General features: G+C 31.1%; 1 protein-coding gene across 2 annotated transcripts in view; it reads left to right on the top strand.

The window, feature by feature from the left end:
* LOC140046391 (WD repeat-containing protein 31-like) overlaps positions 1-17,695 on the top strand; it is a 26,112-nt gene continuing 8,417 nt past the window's right edge. Inside the window, exons 1-9 of one of the 2 annotated variants that reach the window (XM_072091033.1) lie at positions 1-239; positions 1,608-1,728; positions 3,385-3,459; positions 7,919-8,081; positions 10,829-10,997; positions 11,343-11,484; positions 13,034-13,184; positions 13,411-13,480; positions 14,667-14,769. In XM_072091033.1, the coding sequence (XP_071947134.1) occupies positions 190-239; positions 1,608-1,728; positions 3,385-3,459; positions 7,919-8,081; positions 10,829-10,997; positions 11,343-11,484; positions 13,034-13,184; positions 13,411-13,480; positions 14,667-14,760 (1,035 nt within the window). In that variant the 5' untranslated portion in view covers positions 1-189 and the 3' untranslated portion in view covers positions 14,761-14,769. Of the gene's footprint in view, positions 240-1,607; positions 1,729-3,384; positions 3,460-7,918; positions 8,082-10,828; positions 10,998-11,342; positions 11,485-13,033; positions 13,185-13,410; positions 13,481-14,666; positions 15,066-17,695 lie in introns of those variants that run through there. The other variant, XM_072091032.1, reaches the window with a different exon arrangement.

Raw genomic sequence — 17,695 nt, forward strand, 5'->3', positions numbered from 1 at the left:
GAGTCACTGAAACGATGATTGATGAATATGTATTACTTGACATTTGACCTTTCTTCTTGCACAAAAAACAAATGTGTTTTGTGTTTTTGAAAGAGAACGAGAGATCGAGTAAAGACTAAAGTAATGCTGAATTATCACTCATAAAGAATAATATAATGTGAGTGTACACTGTTTTGTTTTTGAAAGAAAATGGGGAAGCGTCATAGTAAACACAAACGTGCACGTTCACCTTTGTACGAGTAAGTAAAAATCATCAATTAACATGCAAAAAAGAGGTATTGTTGTTTGTTGTTATTAGGCCGATTAAACTGCAGATTCGGTACAGTGCGGCGCATACAGAAAAGGGGATAAATGAGGTGGGTGTGAGAGGAGGAACCCTTTTCATGCCATCACTGAAATTAAGAAGAATTAACAAACTGGGCCTAAGACTAGGTTAGTGTAGCCTACACTATTATAGTATTAGTGTGGGGCCGTGGTGCGCAATTTGAAAAAAAAAAATGTTGGTGCAGTTCCAAAAATGGTCCAAATAAATCCTTGCAGGTTGAATGTTGGATTGCGTTCTGGAATCTATAGCAAGGTATAAATTGAGCAAAGTATAACAAAGCGACTGCCACTTATTTCTGGTTCCCACTTTGGCGCAACGCAACGTCATAGCCTACCGGGCACAACGCAAGTGAGTTGACCAATCTCAAGAGATTTTTTGGAAGATCCATTGCATTCATTGGTGGTCAACTCATTCTTGGCCGTTGCATAAAAATGGGAACTAAGATGAAATAAACATACAGTACATCCCTATTAATTTTATCTAGCGTCTATGAATAGTCTTTTTATTAAGCGTCTTTTTATATTAAATTATTACATGCATTTATGTTTATAAATAACAATATAAAACTTTAGAAAGCCACTCCGTAAGTGCATACCTCCTCCGCCTACTGTAAAATTCTCCAAGTACTACATACGATTTCTCCGGGAAAATATATATTTGTGTGTGTCTTAGTGCTGTGTGTGATTTAGGCTAATTTCACTACAAACATGTGTATGCGAATTTGGTGTAATGGTTATGTAACCAGCCTTTCAACAAACAAATAGTTTCAGTTGACAAACCATAGAACAGCAACGCGAAAAACAAACGTGTGAATTTGAAAAAAAACAGGTTTTTACTACTTGTATCAAAAAATTAAATCAAATTATGTTTTGAAATTACAAATCAAAAATTATAACTCTTGCCTCTTGTACAAATATTTTGTGGACAAGTAGTTCTTGAGAAAATGCAATTTCGGTTTTGTTACTTTATTATACTGCTTCGTTAGCTTTTGAAAATTCTGTCCTATCTTTTAACACTAGCAGGTCTGAAAAGTACACTAAAAAGTGTTCCAAAATTGATACCGTGGTCTGGATCCCCTCCAAAATTTAATGGAGTGGTCCATATCTATCTGTATTTAAATTTTTTGGTATATATATCTTGTAATTACTTTTTGAGTAATCCTGCTAACAAACAAACAATCACACTCGATCGTCTACATATACTTGGCGGCGGTTAATAATAATGTTCACATTTACAAGTGTTGGCTGTTATATACAGTATATTTTTCTCTTGTACAAACAAGGGGTGTTCTGACAGCTGTGCCAGTGGACGATGTGAGACGTTATACGCCAGTTCACACTGAGGCTGTTCAGAGTCTTTGCTTAGTCAAGGATGACATTTGTCTGTCGGGAAGCTCTGATAAGGTAATGAATGTATTGTAAGGCTCTGTCTACACTATCAAACTATTTGGACAAAAAGTGTGATGTGCCCAAATATGGTAGTGATATGCCCAAATATGGTCCATGTATGGGTATCACATTGTTTTGTCACGTAAAGTTTGAGAGTGTAAACAGAGCTTAAAGTTTTCAAAGAGTCCAGTTATTGGAAAAGTCAACTTTTATTACCAATTTTCTTATAAATTTATAAATAATGTGTAATTTATTCAAAATATGCTTACACTGTAGTCCCATTAGAAAATTTTGCAAAAGTAGAGATTATACTACTACTATAATTAGACTTGTACAGTGGTGTAAATTTAGTGGACAAATATCATATCATCTATTAAAAAAAATGTTTGCAAAAGAAAGATGAAATTGAAAAGTTGGTTTGCAAAACCAATTTCTTTATTGATTGTTTGGAAAATATAAGCCAAACAAATCAGAAATTAATATCTAAATGTTTTTTTTCTTTAGAATTTTGCTATAATATGAATCATGCACCTCCCTCCCCTCTTGAATTCCCAACTTTCATCCAAGCACCCATCTTAAGGATAATGTGCAATGTTTTTCAAACTAGATATTTAAAAAAAGCCATGTACTGTATTGAAAGTCTTTGTTCGATTGCATCAGATAATAAGAGCAAACGGATGTCATAGTAGCAGTGTTAAATTAAAATATCTGTTAATATGCTTGAAGCATTTTGCAGAAAGCAGTTGTAGTTATTATTATAATTAGCACTGTTGTAGCAATGGAAATGTGAGTGGACTTGCAAAAATATGTAGCTTTTATTTTGTGGGAGAATGAGCCAATACCGCTTGTTGATAACAAGCAGTGATAGATAAATGATGTGATAAAGTGTTAACAATAATTTAAGTGCTAAAAAAAACACTGAAGGAAATACTTGCAAGGTGCATTATTTAAAAAAAAACCCTCTTTGGGACACCTCTATTCAGGGGACACTTTCCCATTAAAATAATACCTGGCAGGGTGCGTAAGTTGTTTGATAAAACCCCTCATTTGGACACCTCTATTAAGGAGACACTTTTCCATGAAAATAATACTTGGCTGGGTGCGTAAGTTGTTTCATAAAACCCCTCCTTTGGACACCTCTATTAAGGGGACACTTTTCCATTAAAATAATACTTGGCAGGATGCGTAAGTTGTTTGATAAAACTCCTCCTTTAGGACACCTCTATTAAGGGGACACTTTTCCTTTGAAACGAACAATTCCTTATACTATATGTTTTTAAAATAATTATACCACTATGACCAACCCAATAAAGAGGATACCTGTATTACAGGGATACTGAAGGTTTTCCCTTAATAGGGGTTCTACTATTGTATTTTGGTCTATATACAGTAGAATATCTAGATTTTAATTAATAATTTAATTATAAACTTTTGTGTCATTAATATTGTATAATTCCTGATTAAAAATATTCATGTTGGTATACAGTAGCTAGATATGTACAATAAAAATTCAGGACAATAACTTTAATACAAATTGTGGATGTTTATTGTTATGCAAAACAATATAATCAGAGCAAAATATTAATATAGAAAAAGCTTTTTTAAAGACATTACAGAAGAGAAGAGAAGAATAATATTGTTAGCAACTTATGGTTTCCTTTTATTCTTCAGAGTCTTGTTCTTTATAAATGGAAAGATGGAACAATTATGCAGAGATGGACAGGACACAAAAAAGAAATTACTAAGGTATTTAAAATATATATAGGATGGATGTACAGCCACATTCAACAAGTGCAAAATGATAAGTACATAAAATTGAACTATAAAATCTACTGGATAATTGCCTTAAAACTTATTTTGCAAAAATACAGTACAAGAAACAAAATAAGATATGAAATGGTACAAAATATATTAAAGAGAATAATCATTACATAAATCTTTCTAGCGGAATGCTTTTCCCAGTTGAGTAGTCGTCTAGATAATATGTTGAGTGTAATTACCTTAATGATTTAAAATGAAAATAATGAGCCAGAGAATTATTAGACTAATTGAAAGGCGGAGGATTTGCAGAGCAACGCATTCATAATGGACAGAGCGTTTATTATATCATTGGACAAAAATTGAAGGCAAAATTGTTTAATGCATATCGCATTCTTTAATTAATGAACATGATGATGAACTCAATTATTGTGATGCGATGAAAAAGAACCGGTGATTAGTTGGAAATCTTTCATTATTCTTGCATTTTTGTACTTTATTATTATATTTCTTTCTCCTATTATCTTCTTGCTTCTCCCTACTTTATTATTTTTTTCCTACCTATTTTATTCTTATCCTTTCTTCTTCTTAATACCTGTACGTATTCTTCCTTTCTTTTTTCCTACTTTATTATTCTTGCTTCTTCCTACTTTTATTCTTCCTCCTTCTTCTTCCTACTTTAGTATTCTTGCTTCTTCCTACTTTTATTCTTCCTCCTTCTTCTTCCTACTTTAGTATTCTTCCTTCTTCTTCCTACTTTAGTAATTCTTCTTTCTTCCTACTTTAGTATTCTTGCTTCTTCTTCCTACTTTAGTAATTCTTCTTTCTTCCTACTTTAGTATTCTTGCTTCTTCTTTCTTCCTGCTTTTGTATCCTTCCTCCTTATTTGTTTCTACTTATTCTTCTTTCTTCCTACATTTTTTATTCTTCTTTCTTCCTACTTTAGTAATAATATTCTTCCTTCTTCGTTCTTCCTACTTAGAATTCTTCCTTTTTCTTTCTTCCTACTTTATTCTTCTTCCTTCTTTCTTCTTCCTACTTTAGTATTCTTCCTTTTTCTTTGTTCCGACGATTATTATTTCTTCTTCCTACTTTATACTTCCTTATTTTTTCCTTCTTTTTTCTTTTTTCCTACATTATACCTCTTCTTCTTACTACTTTCCTTCTTCCTACTTTATTCCTCCTATTTTTCTATAATTCCTTCTCTTCATTCTTCTAACCCAATTCATTGGGGCTATTGTACTATTTATGTACATTTTAATTTATTAATACTGATCATATTTCAAACGGTATAAAATTACATGGACATGTAGACAAAAATTTGCAATAAAAATTAATGACATAACCAGCAAACATAATACTTTATAATCTCATGAAATTTGTTAGAGCTAAACATCTCTTCTTGCAAACAGAATTTGTACGAAATTTCATTCAAGGCCTCAATATAAATTATATGAAAAAAATCAGTGTGGTCTATTGGAATCTTAAGAATTCCTTTATTTGTCTAAAAAAATATAGTTAGTAGTTTATAAAAAACAGAAATACAAATTGCAAAAGATAACGAATTAATCAATATAGCATGATGCCTGTATGTTTTATAAAAAAACATAAAACAAGATACTGTACAAATGCTAAAACAGTAAGGCAAAATAACCCTCATGCACAGCCTAAAAGGGCTTGTTACATTTTTTCATTTATTCCACATTTATTTAGTCATCAATTACAGTACATCATAATTACAGTACAACTGAAAACAGGGATCCTGCATAAAAAAGCTGTAGCTTCGTTTTTTTGTAGGACCCTTTTACATAAGAACAAGTATATAGAACTTAAATAAACAAAGGTGTTGTTAATCAGCATATAGTGATAAAAAGTATTTTTTGACCTGTTTTTTTATACATTTATTTTGTTTCTTTAAAATAACCGGTTTATTACCACCATTACTGAATTCTTTCCACAATTTTGGTCCATATTATGTGTATAAACTGTTGACTGCAAGTTAGTCTTGTGAAGGGAATTTCGAATTCAGTTTCTGTTCTGAGGTTATGAGTAGGCCTAATACTGTCACAGTAATTAAAAATATTTAAAATGTGATGTGGTAATTCATTGAATTTTACGTTTGCCATAAATCCTATGACGTTTACTTTGTAAATATCATAAACGTTTAATATTTTTAGTTTCTTAAACAGTGGCTCTGAGGCTTGTCTGGATTTAGAGAAGGTAATGCATAACATAGATAGAGAGAGAGAGAGAGAGTGCCAAAAAATGCAACAACGTCTGTATTCCATCATTTAATTTGTTGTAAAAAATACAACAATAGTACAAAAACATGAACATTAACAGATGTTTTCAAATAAGGCAGAACTCTACAAAATGTTACCTAACATTTTTAATCTACAAATATTTGGTTGATTTATTTAATTCAATCCTGTTATTAGCAACTCTGCTCGCTTTTGGATGATGTTGAAATATTAATCAATTAATTCTACAAATATTTTTAAGGAAATTAAAAGAAAAAATAGGTTAATTGTCTGCATTCACTATAGTGCAAGTATGAAGTGTAAATTTCAACTACTGTACTGTGTTTGATAAAAAAAAAACACAACGACATGCAGTTGAGTACGCCATAATTCCTTCTTTCTCATGACGTTACTCAACAACTCATTTGAAGAATGACTGATTATGATATATTTATATAGTCTATAAACTATAAATAATAATTACTTGATGATCCTACAGTATATTTGCAGGTTAATATTAACTGTTGATCAATATGTAATCAATTGTCTGTTATATTTCTTTTTATTTTATATATAATTATTAAGGAAATTTTTTTTTAAAAGAAGAACACATGAATTGGTTTGATATTTTAAATTTTACATCTTGTCTTTTCTCTTCGATAATTGTGATGATTGCAGTAAAGCAAATGAAGATGAATAAACTGATTTATATTTTATTTTTGTTTATAATTTGTATTCACAAGTTCAACCATAAACAAATTCTGATTTTGGGGATCCGGTTTTTAAAGAGTTCAGTGGTGGAGGGTTGAGACTGTATTTTAACCATGGGAAAACTTAGTTCCTTGTAAGCTACAGTACATATATAAACAGCAAGTTTATGACTTTCAAAGGTCATATTGTTCTGTAAAATTAAATGAAGCATCTCAGAATATAAACAACAATCAAGAGGTTACTGAATTGAATCGTTAGATCTTTGATCTTTGTCTGAGCAGTAGTCTTTATTCAATAGAAATACAGTCCTTGTCTCATAGTATTCAATACTGTATTAACTTTAGAAAAATCGGAATTAAACAGTTGTAATACAAATGTATATTCTGTAAATAATTGAAACTAGACATTTTTTGACAAGATAATGAAAATGAAAAATCTAATATTAAATTTCAATTTGTTCAGAAATTAATTGCCAGAGGCTGAAAAGGAGTTCCTTTAATAATAGATTAAAAATTGTAATTTTACTGTAAATTATCAAAGATAGAAATTTAAAAAATATATTTGACACTTTTTATACAGTGAACACCTCTTTTTGCATCTGAACCCTTCATGAATCGATTGATTCAAATTGAAATATTTTATTTATACTGGCGACTTCTTCAGTCAAAGACTGGTCTCCCAGAGGGCCCAGTTATGATCAGTGGCTGTGATGTACTAATACACCGGGGTAACCCCCTACTCGTCTCGAAAGATGTACTAGGTTCTTTAAAGTGCACATGAGCTAGATGTGTACACTGGACCTACGGTTCTTCTTCTTCTTCTTCTTCTTCGTATTAGGAGCCAACTTCATATGTGAAGACTCTGCTCCTCCAACTCTGTTTTGCTAGCTCTACTGTATTTGGTTGTGTATTATTGTTCTATTTAGTTATTCTTTTACAGAGAGAAACTGACTGCCTTATTTATTTATAATTATTATTATTAATTATCATTATTATTATTTTTTTTATTTTTTTTATTTTTTTTTATTTATTTATTTATTTATTTTTTTTTTTTTTTTTTAATTTTTTTTTTTTCCTCTCTTTTTTTCCCCTTACTTCTCCTTTCACTTTTCTTTCTCTCTTTTCTTCCCTTTCCCTTATCTCTTTTTTAAAGCAACACATACCTCAATTTTCCTCTCTCCTAAAGGGTCCCTTTGTTTTACCTGTTCGTCTTTCCACAACGACAGGGGCTGAATGGACCAGTACACCCTGGTACCCCCAACTTTTGTAGGATGATATACTACTAGTTCATTATCTGAGAAGACTATAAAACCACCAGAACAATGGTCGAGGAATGTCTTGAACATGTGCCGCTTGTATAGCTATGGTTTACGGCGCCCCTGCCTTAACTGCTTGACCACAAAACTGAAAACTAGAAACATAAAGTCGTAGAAACAATTGTCAATTGTTATTATTATGAATTTCTACATTTTAAATGATGTTTAATGATAATTACAGGTGTCCCACGCTGTGGACTCTGATGCTTTCTTTAGTGCGTCGAGGGACACAACTGTAAATATGTGGAAACGAGGAACAACACAGGGTGGAGTGTGTCAAAATATAAGTCAGACGTTTGAAGGCCATGACCTGGTAGTTACCGGGTTAGCAGTTAGTCTACTCAGTAAGTTATCTTTTTTGTTCAGCCACACATCGTCTTTTGATAAAAAGACAAATTAGAGGATACCTTTAGTCACAACCAGTTGCATTACGGAAACATGCTTTATTGACGAAAGACATTAGTTCAGAACCTGTGTAATCATCACCATCAATTTTAAATCACTGATATCCTGAGTTGGAAATGTCTCATTTTAAAATTTTGAACAAAAGAATGCATCATAAACAATTAATATGAAGACATACAATTTTTCCCTTTACATTTAATAATAAACCAACTGATTTTATTAACCATGAAAGTTGAACATAAAATTCAGGCTATAGTGGTTCTACACCCCTCCCACATCTCCAACTTCAATAATAATTCAAAAAGTAGGCCCTGTGCTAATATGTACAGTACAGTAATTTATTAAATTTTAACTTCAAGATCAAAACAACATCTCACATGTATGTTTAACATTAATGACATTGACAATCCACAAGTCAGACCTGCCATCTGAAGGATTATGTACTCTGGATGAATAACTTAGTCATTGAGAAGTAGATGCGTAAAACAAAATGGACATTTTCAACATTTCCCATGAATTTGAAGTAGTCGGCTAAGTGGCAGATTATTGAAGATGAGACTTTATGTTCTTATGTTACTATCCTCCTTATCTATCTTTCTATTTATAGTTACATGCAAATGAAGAAAATGATTGCATTTTCTGTCTGCTAAAATTGTTTTTGGTAACATGCATGTAATACTGTACCATACAAAATTGTAAACAATTCTCTGACAGTCCATAGCCTTTGCCAATACCGTGTACCCTGTATATTTGCCATTTAAAAAATAAATGATGATTAAAAAGATACTCAGGAATTGAACCAGGGATCTCAACTGTGTAAGGCTTGATATATAACCATTACACCATTACAACAAAGCCTAATTTACACTCAGCAAAAAAATATTTAAAAAATAAATGATGATGAAAGAAAAAAGATCTTCAGGAATTGAACCAGGAATCTCAACTGTGTAAGGCTTGATATATAACCATTACACCATTACACCAAAGCCTAATTTACACTCAGCAAAAAAATATTTAAAAAATAAATGATGATGAAAGAAAAAAGATCTTCAGGAATTGAACCAGGGATCTCAACTGTGTAAGGCTTGATATATAACCATTACACCATTACAACAAAGCCTAATTTACACTCAGCAAAAAAATATTTAAAAAATAAATGATGATGAAAGAAAAAAGATCTTCAGGAATTGAACCAGGAATCTCAACTGTGTAAGGCTTGATATATAACCATTACACCATTACACCAAAGCCTAATTTACACTCAGCAAAAAAATATTTAAAAAATAAATGATGATGAAAGAAAAAAGATCTTCAGGAATTGAACCAGGGATCTCAACTGTGTAAGGCTTGATATATAACCATTACACCATTACAACAAAGCCTAATTTACACTCAGCAAAAAAATATTTAAAAAATAAATGATGATGAAAGAAAAAAGATCTTCAGGAATTGAACCAGTGATCTCAACTGTGTAAGGCTTGATATATAACCATTACACCATTGCACCAAAGCCTAATTCACACTCAGCAAAAAAATATTTAAAAAATAAATGATTATGAAAGAAAAAAGATCTTCAGGAATTGAACCAGGGATCTCAACTGTGTAAGGCTTGATATATAACCATTACACCATTACACCAAAGCCTAATTCCCACTCAGCAAAAAAATATTTAAAAAATAAATGATGATGAAAGAAAAAAGATCTTCAGGAATTGAACCAGGGATCTCAACTGTGTAAGGCTTGATATTTAACCATTACACCACACCAAAGCCTAATTCACACTCAGCACTAATACACAAAAATAAAAAAACAATTTCTGGGAAAATCATATGTAGGGGAATTATATTTTATTTCTGATTAATAATATACACTGCCAAAGACACATATTTGGGTATATCACTACCATATTTAGGCACTTTTTTTGTTAAACTAGTTTGATAGTGTGGACAGAGCTTTAGTTATGTTGTTTGTTTGTCTTTGATATGCTTTAACCAAGACTTGTTATCTGACAAATACTTGAAAGGATTAACAACATAGCTATACTATTTTTAGTCAAAGTTAACCAGAATTGGCTAATGTGCCAAATTTAATCAAAATTTACTCCAATATTCACAACTTTTGCTGCTGTTAAATCCCAATAGAATATCAATTTTGACTCATTATTGTGTCTTGATAATTGACATCTAATTTTAGAAACAGTTTATTCAAGCAGATGATTGTATTCTGACTGAAATTTATAGACCGAAAAACATATGCTATTGGTAATATTTAAATAGAATTCAGATGTACTAAATTTTTACCAGTGGTTATTCACACACGTTCCAAAATCAATTATGTTTTTATACCAATTCAGTTGAGTTCTAATTTTATTTTAATAGGGAATATTTTTGTAGCAAAGTAACATTGCATGACTCCAAAATTATATTTTGCATCAAAATTAAAACTTGGGCTTATAAATTGAGTACTCCAATGTGGGCTTTACATGGGTCTATGAAATATATTTTGAGGAAAACGTGTTGGTAATTGCCACTATATACACACATTAGTATATTTTGCTGCTTATGTAACCATTTTATGTTATCAGCTCTTAGATCTCTCTATAACTTACATTAACTAGTTTAATAATTATCTTAAAATTCTTAAAAAATAAAAATGATTATTCACAAAATTGAAAATTTTCTTTCAGATAATCAAATTATATGTACAGGGTCAAGAGACAACTTTCTACGATTATGGGATGTAGAAACTGGCGTTTGTACGAAGCAGAGTGCTATATCAAGGAACTTAGTAACAGATGTGAAATGGGTGCCTGATCAACACGCGGTAGCCCAAACTAGCGAGGATAAATGTCTACGGTAAGGAGTTTCGTGTATGCGGATCCACGATGTTGAAATAGGGGTTTCTTGGTGCCTTTGAGTTTTGAAAATGTTTGTTAATAAAGTGCTGCATTGGATTTAAAAAATCAAATTGGGATTCTAGCTAAAGAAGCTATTAAATATATGGTCTTTTAAAACTAATATGACCATGGATTCATTTTGGAAAATTGGAAATAGGTGTACAATGGTAACCAAAATGGCACCACCTGAAGTATACAATAGTATCATTGAGTACCGTTATTGTACTATAATTCATCCCTGCTACTACTAGTCTCTGTTAGCCATGTAATATGTTGTATTTCTTAATTCTCTTTTTTTCTTCAGCTTGTGGGACACTAGATCTCTTCAAGAAAGTCAAATATTTCCTAGGAAAAATTACATTCAAACCTGTTGTGATGTTTCAAAGGATTCTCTTTACTGTGTTACGAGTAGTAATGGGTTTAGCGAACAAGGCTGCGAAGCTACAGTAGGTATATGCCAAACCGGTATTTGTTAATAAAATGAGGTAAAATGGTTGAGTGTTTAAGGCAGGGATGCCGTTTACCATATATAAAGAGCCAACTATATTAGCATAAGTACAAGGCCTACTCGCTCCTAGTTCTGATGGTGGAACAAGTGCTTTAGAATAAGGACTATAAACCGTAGGTCCAGTGTACACAGTTTGTCCATGTGTACTTAAAAAAACTCAAATCATCATTCAAGTCGAGTAGGGAGGTTATCCCGGTGAACTGGTTAAAAAAATAGCCCCTGTATCAGGAGGATTACCACCTATCTGATAGGACATATGACTAATTTACTATTGGTAATCCTTGGCCACATGTGCCTGGAAAACAACTTATTATAGATGCATAATATCCTGAAAGATAAATTTATGAGTTTTTAGAATAATTTTGAATGAATTAAAAGTGGGTGAAATATATATAATAATAATAAATATTTCATTTTATTTCCTTTATTTATTCAACATCAAAAATGTCCTTGGACCGCAAAAGCAAAAAAGTCACCATAACATGTCTGGGGCCCTAGAAGAACTTAACTACATTTTTATAAATATAAATTTAAAAAAAACATATAAAACTGGTAAAATAAAATAAAATGATGGCACACAGGATTCGAATCAGTAAAATGTTGTTTATATATATATATATTCCTTTGGTTGGTTGCTTAGTAATTTTACAGAAAGCATCTTGATAATCTAAATCTTTTATAGTCAAATTTAAAGTTCTCAATTCATTGATCTTTTATTGCTTGTTGAAATTACTTGATCTTAATTTCCGCAATTAAGCAATTTGTGCAAAGCCCAGAATTGTCCGAGAGTAATAAGTCCAAGACGTTTATAGCCTTCAGATCGCCATGAAACAGAATATTTATTGCATCATTATGGTTATATATTATTAACTGATAGCCAAAGCGTGAGGCGATTTACTGGTCTATTAAAGATGAAGACATTATAAAGCATCGGTAAAACGCATTTGTGAGTTTGTTGTTGTTGTAAAGGTCAACTGTTCAAGTGAAAGTATTGATTAAAATATTACAATGAAATGTTGAGGATTCTAAGGCATCATATATTTATTGCACTAAGTGATATGTTGTGAAATCAGTCAAGCGTAACATACTTTTGTGATCTCACTCAATCTGCATGATTGGATCACAAGATTCTTGTTGATATTTAAAACTTTTACAGTAGAATCGCTATTAGGAGACACCTTTGGGACCCAAAAATGAAACAAGTGTCCTTTTTAAAGGCCAATTTACACAGACGAGCGGTTACAGAAATAAAAATATAGAATTTGTTATTCCTTATGACCATTTACAGACAATGCGGAGGATAGATACAGATTGTACATGGAACAAGCTACATGGTTTTCCACTTACTGTTAACACTTGTCTGTGTAGATTGGCCTTAATAGCGGAGTTCTTAAATGACAAGATTTACTGTATGTATCAATTATCGTTTCGGTAATTTTTACAAAATGCATTGTTTTTTTTAACTGTGACACAAATTTTCTTTTTAGTTATGGGATTTAAGGACAGGCAAAATTCTAATGGAGTATAAAGGCCACACACAGACAACCTGTGCGTGTGCATTTGCTAAAACAGAACGCCCTCTTGTGGTAACTTGTTCTAACGATTCAACTGTTAAAGTCTGGGATAGAGATTCCTCAGGTAATTTGTTTTGATAAATCAGCAAATGCAAATGAAATTAGAAAAGTTTTATCCTAGAACCAGAGGATAATAATTCTAATAATGCTGTCTTTAATGTTTTTATGACATTTGATAAATTGGTCAATTTATTTTCATTGAAGACAATGATTAACTCTACAATGAAAACATTTTCGATTTCTTTTGCTTTTACTTCTTCTATCTTCTTTTCCCCCTTCTTGTTTTTTAGAATGTCTTTCAACTCATTACCTTGATGGAGCTGGTTCTCTTTTATCATTGGCTGTTTTTCCTGATACAAGGTAAATTTAAATTTCTAAAACAAAATTGTTTGTTAGAGTGTATACGAACATGGTATATTATTAGGAACGAGTTTTACTTTTTTATTTTTAATAAAAATAATCTATTCATTTGTAAGGATTAAACAAACGAAATAAAATGTAAAATATAGATTTTATTGAATATGAAACATATTTATGCCCTGGACAGCTTTTTCCTTCTCTCATAATCCTCATGAAATAGGTCATAAAAAACATACTGTTATTCATGTGACGTGTATAAATGTGTTTTGTTAAGATTTATTGATGACATTAATTCTCTTCAACTCTGTATTCATTTTACTCTGATTTATCATGTATTGTTTAAAATAACAGATGATACTTCAGTTTTTTCCCCTGAATCTGGAAATAAATAAATTTGTATTCAATAACAATAAAATATAACAACTACAGTTCTCTTCTAATATCCTTTAGCTGGTAGCAATTTTTTTTTCCCAACTTGTTGAAGCAGATATCATGAATAATGCATAGGATAATTATGGCATAAAAATTAAATCCATAGTATAGAGGGCATTATGTTTGAATTCGGAGCGATGGATCAAGAAGCCATTTATTTGCAGCACATTTTCTTTTGTCCAATCAGAAGTGAGCATGAATGACCTCGCTTGACAACGGATATGCTTGATATGAAGGCATGCTCAACGCTTGCGATTTTTTTCTCAGGGCGCCGGATCGAATCCGGGCACAATTTGAATGTAGCTTTAACACTACAGCCAACACATATTCAGAGTGTACCCCTATTAAGGGAACACTTTGATGGGCCAAATAATAGGAGTTATACTGTAAATTAAATATTTAAAGATGTTGTCCCTTTTATTGTTACTTAAAAGTTAAAAAACTAAAATTTAAAGCAAAAAATAGTCAAATTGGCTGCCAGCCAATTGTGTTTTGGTTAAGTTTCACCGTTATTTTGTCTTTTTATAAGTGAAAACATTATTTTTTTGGCATGTTTTTCTACAAAAGTGATTAACTTTTTTAAAGCTGAAAAATGGACTATTCAATGTCTGATTTATTAATCTTCATTTTTTATGATTTGGGGGACAATACATCTTTAAGTATAATCAATCATTGTGTTATAATCAATCATTGTGGTATAATCAATCATTGTGGTATAATTTTTACATAATTTTTATTACATTTTTGTTTGCAGTATCTGTGTCGGAAGTGTGAATACAGGTGTTCATGTTCTTTCATTTGGCACAGAAAGTGGTAAAGTTAGTCTGAAAAAAACAGCGACGTACTGAGCATGACAGGTACTCCAACCTTTCTACGTTTAATTTATACTCTTAGGTTCGATCTTTCACGATTCATATTCTGCGAAATTTGATAACATCTCAACTAAATGGTTTATTTATCGAATTGTCGGGAATTAATTGAATTGAAATTGAAAACAGCTTGATATTTTATAATGCAGTAGTAGTATGGGAACACCGTTGGGACCAGCCAAAGTGTCCCCAAATGAGGGTGTTCTGTAAACAGGGGTGCGTGTGCCCCTAAATAGTAGTTTTAAAATACATTCCTGTGTTGATTTCGCAGGAAAGTGTTTCCTTATATATAGTCCATGGGATTTAGACTTTTAACTCACACAAATTGCAAGAAAAGGTTTTTTTGATGAAATGTGTTCTTTAGACCATACTGAACACATTTATCAACGTTAGGACATTTTTCGACAACAGGAAGTAGCCTAATTTGCATAATTAAAAATGGCCGCCATTTTTAATAACGTACTCTGTATCTTGGAAACCGCTAGTCACAGATACTTAATTATGGTGTCAAAATCATTAGAACATATGTTTTTATATTAACTTTAATGACAAAGTTTGTCCAAAAATGAATGGAAGTGCTATTTCTAACATTATTGACCTTTGACCTTGATTTATCATATCTCAGCAACCACTAATCGGAGATATACAAATTAGGGCTTAAATTGTTCAGAAACTACACATTTATATCCAGTCTAATGGCATGTTTTTGCAAAAAATGGCGGATTCTAACATTATTGACCTTTGACCTTGATTTATCATATCTTAGCAACCACTAATCTGAGAGACACACAATATGGCTCAAACTGTTTAGAAACTACATATTTATATTTAATCTAATGGCATGTTTTTGCAAAAAATGGCCGATTCTAACATTATTGACCTTTGAACTTTGCACTACATAAAATCGCATAACTTTGAAAATATTGTACATATGAAATTATTTTTAGTGTCAAATTATTCAGAACATACATGTTTCTATAGAGTCCAATGACACATTATGTCCAATAATGACCTATTGTATGGTTATTAACATTTGAACTATATTTGAAAAGGATTTTTAAGCCCGGAATCTTCTTCATGTAGGCATTCATTAGAACATGTGATTTGGCACTACTTGTTTAGAATATGGTGGTAATTTAAAGTGCATGTAACCAGTTGATTTAAATTAAATTTAAAAACTGAAATATTCACTTAAAAAAAAAATATTAGACTATATGTATACATACATTACATTTTCCAAAATATTTGAGAGGATTGTGTATGATCAAACGATTTGTTACCTCTCAAAATATAACGTACTGAGTAAAACACAGTATGGATTTAGACAACACCATTCAACTAGTCATGCTTTAATACAATCGATTGAAAAAATCACAAACGCTATTGAGAATAAAGAGTTCACACTAGGAGTTTTCCTTGATTTATCAAAAGCGTTTGATACAATCGATCATGATATATTATTAGATAAGTTAAGATTTTATGGTATAAGAGGAGTACCGCTAAACTGGTTCTCAAACTATCTTAAAAAAAGACTACAATACACATTTATTGTTAATACTGCATCTAGTAAAATGACAGTAAACACTGGAGTTCCTCAGGGATCCATATTGGGTCCATTATTATTTCTTATATTCATTAATGATATTAGTCTAGCATGTAACCATGTAGACATGATTATGTATGCAGATGACACAAATGTGTTTTATAGTCACAATGATATTACTCAAGCTTTTGATACAATGAACCAGGAGTTATCTATACTTTCGGACTGGTTTATTGCTAACAAATTAACGCTAAATGTAAACAAATCAAAATATGTTATATTTAAGGCTAGAAATAAGTCAGCTGACACTACCTCACTAGAATTGAGGATGGGAAATGAATGTATAGTAAAAGCTACTGAAGTTAAATTTCTAGGCTTATTTCTGGATGAAACTTTATCGTTTAATTTTCATGTAAATGAGGTAGCAAACAGTATTTCTAGAATAATTGGTGTCTTAAACAAAGTGAAGTCTATGTTATCAAGTAAAATCTTGTTAACGGTATACAATGCACTTATATTACCTAGAATAACGTATGCTATCACAGTATGGGGTGCTACTTCTGCTACAAACTTAAACCGTATACATATTCTCCAGAAAAAAGCACTTAGAAATATTTGTCATGTTCATTTTATGCATCCTTCTCATCCACTTTTTATTTCAACCCAAACATTAAATATTTTTGACCTTTATACGAAACACACTGCTATATTTATGTATCAATATAAACATAATCTATTACCTGAATCATTTAATAACTTATTTAGTACATCTGCCTCATTCCATAATTACTCAACTAGAAACAGGTCAAACTACTGTCCACAACTAAAACGCACCAAAGTCGGACAGCAATGTATTTCCTACCAAGGAACACATATTTGGAACAATTTAACAGACTATATAAAACAATCCCCCACTTTAAGTTTGTTTAAACAGAGATTAAAGCAATATTATAACAATAGAAATATTTAAGTTAAGTAAATCACATTATGTTATTTTGGTCTGTTCTTTTTGTTTGTACTAATTGTTTGATCTTTTTGTTAGGGTTACATGCTTAAAGCACTTGTGCTTATTTTGTATCCCATTCCATTATCTTATTATTTGTATTGTATTTGTATATGTTTTTATTTTGATTATGGAATAAAAATGTCGATGAATTGAAAAAAAAAAAAAAAAAATTGAATTATAGGTTTGGATTATTAATAAATTTTTAATTAGGTCTTACATCTTACTCAGGAGAAAGTTGGTGTTGACACTATTAACAGAGCCAACAAAAATGTAGTTTTTTTTATGATATATTGTTACATTGTACATACTTTAAATAGGCCATGCCATTTTGCAGGTTTATTAACGTTTTTTTCAAGTTAGTAATT

The sequence above is a fragment of the Antedon mediterranea genome, chromosome 4, assembly GCF_964355755.1.
Source record: "Antedon mediterranea chromosome 4, ecAntMedi1.1, whole genome shotgun sequence".
In the NCBI taxonomy this organism is placed as follows: Eukaryota; Metazoa; Echinodermata; class Crinoidea; order Comatulida; family Antedonidae; genus Antedon; species Antedon mediterranea.